Source organism: Ictidomys tridecemlineatus, chromosome 11 (genome assembly GCF_052094955.1).
Source record: "Ictidomys tridecemlineatus isolate mIctTri1 chromosome 11, mIctTri1.hap1, whole genome shotgun sequence".
In the NCBI taxonomy this organism is placed as follows: domain Eukaryota; kingdom Metazoa; phylum Chordata; class Mammalia; order Rodentia; family Sciuridae; genus Ictidomys; species Ictidomys tridecemlineatus.
Genome location: NC_135487.1, coordinates 132628184 through 132633570, shown reverse-complemented (window position 1 = coordinate 132633570; position 5387 = coordinate 132628184). Strand labels below are relative to the sequence as shown.

The 5387-nt window shown below is 53.6% G+C and overlaps 1 protein-coding gene across 1 annotated transcript; it reads left to right on the top strand.

Moving 5' to 3' along the window:
* Window positions 1–921: 921 nt before the first annotated feature.
* Window positions 922–3257, top strand: Gja8 (gap junction protein alpha 8). Its single transcript, XM_005341308.4, has one exon. The coding sequence runs from the start codon at window positions 923–925 to the stop codon at window positions 2216–2218; it is 1296 nt and encodes a 431-aa protein (XP_005341365.1). The 5' UTR covers window position 922; the 3' UTR covers window positions 2219–3257.
* The last annotated feature ends 2130 nt before the right edge of the window (window positions 3258–5387 follow it).

Below are 5387 nucleotides of genomic sequence, written 5' to 3'. Positions count from 1 at the left end.
GATTTCAACCTCTAGAAGAGAAAACATAAATTAAGAGCACAGAAGCCAGAGAACTGTGTGGCTCTGATGGCAAGCAGTGTTTCTCGGTGGTGTAGTGAAAAGGACCCAGCTTTGGGGATCAGGCACAAACGACTAGTGTTTAGCTGTCTCATCTTAAACAATCTGTTTAGCCTCTCAGAGCCTGTGTTTCCCCATGTGTTGGAATCGAATCAGTTAGAAGGCACTCACCAAACTCTAAGTGCTAGCACGTGGGCCAGGCATTGACCGCCCAGGAGTAAGTAATGAACACGGCCCCTGTCATCATGGAGATCAGCCTAGCAGGGCAAATTAAATAATGTAATGCCAAAGGCCTGTCCCACAGAAGGTGTTTGACAAATGTCACTTCTACCCATTTCCCTTCAAGCATAAGATCATTAGAAATTCCCACGCCGTGAGAAGAAAGGTGGCTGTAGATAACGTCATACACATTTTGTCGGGCACCCAGACACCCATGGGGTATTGTTTGCAGTGTTATGTCTCATGAACCCTCCGTTGACACATGACCCTGTTTAAATCCATCTGACCGTGGGTCTCTATGTATGGCCCACAGGAAATCCTGATTTTGGGGGTGGAATTCAGGGAATCACATAGATATTGCCTCTTGGATCCTTTCAGAGTATCTGTGAAATGGATGAAAACATAGGGTCATCCAACCCGTTCTGTGTAGAGCTTAAAGCCCATTTTACAGCGGAGCTGATGCTCCTTTTGTCCTGGGGCGCAGGAGGCCTGGGAAGCCATGGGAGCAGGTTCTGTCGCCCTGTGGTCCCCTGTGCCTGTGTGCGCAAAGGAAGCCTGCGGTGCCCCTGCAGCAGCTCCGAGGGAGCGGGAGGGACGGGCCCAGTGGCCAGGGGCTCAGCCTTTGCCTTCCCCGCAGGTGGCCAGCATGGGCGACTGGAGCTTCCTGGGCAACATCCTGGAGGAGGTGAACGAGCACTCGACCGTCATCGGGCGCGTGTGGCTCACGGTGCTCTTCATCTTCCGCATCCTCATCCTGGGCACGGCCGCCGAGTTCGTGTGGGGCGACGAGCAGTCGGACTTCGTGTGCAACACGCAGCAGCCGGGCTGCGAGAACGTGTGCTACGACGAGGCCTTCCCCATCTCGCACATCCGCCTCTGGGTGCTGCAGATCATCTTCGTGTCCACGCCGTCGCTCATGTACGTGGGCCACGCTGTGCACCACGTGCGCATGCAGGAGAAGCGCCGCGAGCGCGAGGCCGAGGAGCCGCCCGCCGAGGCCGAGCGCGCCGACCAGGGCAGCGTGCGCAAGGGCAGCGGCAGCAGCCAGGGCGCCAAGAAGTTCCGGCTGGAGGGCACGCTGCTGCGCACCTACCTCTGCCACATCGTCTTCAAGACGCTCTTCGAGGTGGGCTTCGTGGTGGGCCACTACTTCCTCTACGGCTTCCGCATCCTGCCGCTCTACCGCTGCAGCCGCTGGCCCTGCCCCAACGTGGTGGACTGCTTCGTGTCCAGGCCCACCGAGAAGACCATCTTCATCCTGTTCATGCTGTCTGTGGCCTCCGTGTCCCTCTTCCTCAACATCCTGGAGATGAGCCACCTGGGCCTCAAGGGCATCCGCTCGGCCTTCCGGAGGCCCGCGGACCAGCCGCCGGCCGAGATGCCCGAGAAGTCCCTGCACTCCATCGCCGTCTCCTCCATCCAGAAAGCCAAGGGCTACCAGCTCCTGGAGGAGGAGAAGATCGTGTCGCACTACTTCCCCTTGACTGAGGTCGGCCTGGTGGAGACCAGTCCCCTGGCGGCCCAGCCTTTCGGTCAGTTCGAGGAGAAGGTGGGCGCGGGGCCGCTGGCGGACCTGGCCCGGGGCTACCCGGAGACGCTGCCCTCCTACGCGCAGGTGGGAGCCCAGGAGGGCGCCGGCGAGGAGCCGCCCGCGGAGGAGGGAGCGGAGCCTGAAGTCGGGGAGAAGCCGCGAGAGGGCGAGAGGGCCACCCTGGAAGGGCAGGACGCGGTGGCCGTGCCAGACGGGGACAAAGTCGAGACCCCCGCAGTGGGAAAGGAGGGTGACAAAGAAGAGCTGCAGGCCGAGAAGATGACCAAGCCGGGGCTGTCGGCAGAGAAGGCGCCTTCACTCTGTCCCGAGCTGACCGCTGAGGAGGCCAGGCCCCTGAGCAGGCTGAGCAAAGCCAGCAGCCGGGCCCGGTCAGATGATCTGACCATATGAAGTGAGGCCGAAGACCGACACCCCTCCCCAGCAATACAGGGCAAGATGAAACAACGAGGTGCCGACGTCCTTTGAGTCTTCTGTCCCCTCTGGTCACCGCTGTCCCGGGCTGGACAGATGCAGCCATTTTGGAACAGTGCATGCATGAGAAAACAGCCTCTCCCATACACGAGCACTACCAGGATGGACTCACTGACAGCCAAGTTCCCAGTCCCATGACTGTCCTGTCCTATACTCCAGCGGCCGCGGGGGACTTCGCTTTGATCCTCATTTCTCCATGGAAACCCTTCCAGTCAGACCTGTGGTTATACATAGCCTCTTCTCAGTCCTGTCCCAAGCTAACTCAGCCAGACTTTACCACCACAGCACCTCCCGAACACCAGCTGACCGCGGATCTGAACTGGGAAGTAGGGCCTGCTCTCCTGCCTGCAGAGAGGTGGGGCTGTGAGAGTTGAAGAGCAGGGCCAGCTGCCGGTCAGTTCCAGGTAATCATCACCTTGCAGTGTCACCTGGTCATCTGATTTCCCAAGAGAAGCCAGAAATTCAAACTTGTGTAAATTGAAGTTTCCAAAAATTTTTAACATTGGCAACTAAATTGTAGATACAATACATGGGTCAAATGAAATGTGTGCAAACCAGATTTAACCTGCAAGGGCACCAATTTGCAACGCCAGCATACATTAGTCAGCCCAGCTTTCCTGTGGAATTGGTCTCATTATTTATGGTCTCAACCCCTTTTTGTAGCTTCCAAATGTCATTTCAGCACGTGGGAGTGTGAGTGTGAGTCCGCAGTCCAGGAGATGCCCTGCGTTCATACCATTCCTCGGGATCACTGGAGGCCCTAGGTTCTGAAAGAAGGAATTTGGCCCTGAATGCCGTCAGAGAAGGAGCAAGAGGCTGAAATTGCTCCCGAGACATGAAAAGGCTTTAGGCTTTGAGGTCTGTTCACAGTTTTGTTGCCTGAAGCAACACTTTGTTTTGTTTGGTTTTAATTTTCCTCTCCTAACACCAGTTCTTAGCCTAAAATCTACACCTTCCTTCATAAGGGGCAAAGAGGAGGGCCAGTTCTGAGCTGGAGGACACCTACTCGCAGGCCTGTCCTCCCAAGATCAGCTCTCAGGTCTTGCCTAGCACAAGGCAAGTACCCAAGGAGCCATCAGAATAGCAACTGGGGGACCTCTTACCAGGTGGGCGCGACAGAGGAGAGGAATCTTGTAGTTCTCCTGCCCTGTTTCCCCACAACCAGCCCACCTCAAACCAGAACCCAGTCAGGGGAAGTCCTCTAGGGAATTCCTGTCTCACACTGGAGGCAGTTTTACCTGGGGTCTGTGGATTTCCAGAGCAGAGAGAGAAGTGCTAACTAAGGTGGTCTGTGTAAACCAAACCAAGGCTCACGGACTTCAGTGCCAACCAAGGCGTCGTAGGTGCAGAAACCAGGTCCACAGCCGGGAGCTGGCAGGAGGCCACCGGAGGGCCTGAGGAAGTACTTTAAAAAGCCTGCCTTTCTCCCCTGCCCACATGGAAGACCGTGTCTTGACCTTCCTTGAGGAGGAAGGGGCATACCTAGAAGAGCAGGGGTATGCTTTCCAAAGCAAGCCTTCTCCCACAGTACTCCTCCCATGACAAGCAATATTCCCATTTCTTGTGTCTCTTTCTAAAGCCAAATGGACTAAAAATCAAATTCATTCTAAGATGAATTGCTAGATAATTAGTCCTTGGAAATTTGCATTTGAAAGAGAAAACCTAGGCCTCTCTCCATGATGGAGGGATGTGCCTTTATTTTTTCAGCTCTGACAAATAAACTGTCTTGTGTGTAAAAACAAGAGAGAGAGAGAGAGAGAAAGCCTAAAACATATTTCACCTAGGAAACTCAAGTGACAAACTTCCAGTGGAGGAATGTATCGGGCAATGCACAATTGAACAGCTGTTATCTTACAGACATGTGACTTTCTGGCGACTGCTTGAACCTGACCCCTTGCAAGTGACATTATTCCAGCACAGACCTTGCCACATATGGGGAGGGAAGTATCCAGGAAGTATCTCAGGTCTGAGAACCAGAGGGTGCATCCTTGACTGCAAAGACTGCCCTTTTGCTCCTGTAGTTTTTCTTCCTTTGTTTCCATGTTAGTGGAAGTTGTTTTTGTTTTTGTTTTGGGGGTGTTTGTTTTGTTGGTTGGTTGGTTGGTATTGGGGATTGAACCCAGGGGTGCTTAACCACAGAGCCACATTTCCAACTCTTTTTTTTTTTTTTTTGAATTTTATTTAGAGACAGTTTCCCACTGATTTGCTTAGGGCCTCCCTAAGTTGCTGAGGCTGGCTTTGAACTTGCAATCCTCCTGCCTCGGCCTCCTGAGCCACTGGGGTTATAGGCGTGTGCCACTGCCCCCAGCCAGTACCAGAAAAAGATGTCTATCTTAATATGACTGAAGACCAAAAAGAAGAAGAGAAAAGAACAACTATGTCTTTTTCTAAGTGAAACTGCTGGTGCTATTTGGAACTAGTTGTAGAGCTATAAGGAAAAGCCGCTGGTTCCCTTCTCTGGCTAGAACGTAAGTGTGTGTGACTGAGTGTCTCCTCCGATGAAGCAGCATCTGCTTCAGTGCCTGTACCTGCTCTGCCCCACACAAGTTGCTGTTTTCCCTCTTAGTCTTCCCAACAAAAAGGGGGAACCTGTTTTGGAAGAAAGAGTCACAGTTTTCAAGGGACTGGGATTTTCTTTCTATTTCTGCCATTTAGTAGCTGTGTTGCTATTGTCCCTTAACCTCTCTATACCTCAGTTTTCTGTCTACAAACTAGAGATGGCATTTACCGCCTACCTACCTCCAGGGGTATCGTGAGGACTGTGCAGTTGGCGGCCACACCTGGAGCCTGCCAAGTGGTGCCACGCGGTGAGAGACTCCTCCAGCAGCAGGAGGACGGGGGAGGAGGGGGCGGGTGGTTCCCACTGCCCTCCTCAGTGCCCGGCAGTTACTTGGTGAGAGTTTTGGTGTGCAGTAGACACTCTGGAGATCAGTTTTCTCACAGAAGACAAAACAAAATCCTGACTCCTTATGTTTAGTAGGAACCAGAAACTCTTTGACCCTAAGAAACGAGTGAAGACAGGTTGGCAGACATTCTCATGTTCTGGAATAAGGTGCTGCCCACCTGCTGCCCGTCTCCATTCCGAGGC

What these genes read in the sequence shown, in the direction of transcription:
- Gja8 (XM_005341308.4), top strand. Translation starts at nt 923, where the DNA reads ATGGGCGACTGGAGCTTCCTGGGCAACATCCTGGAGGAGGTGAACGAG.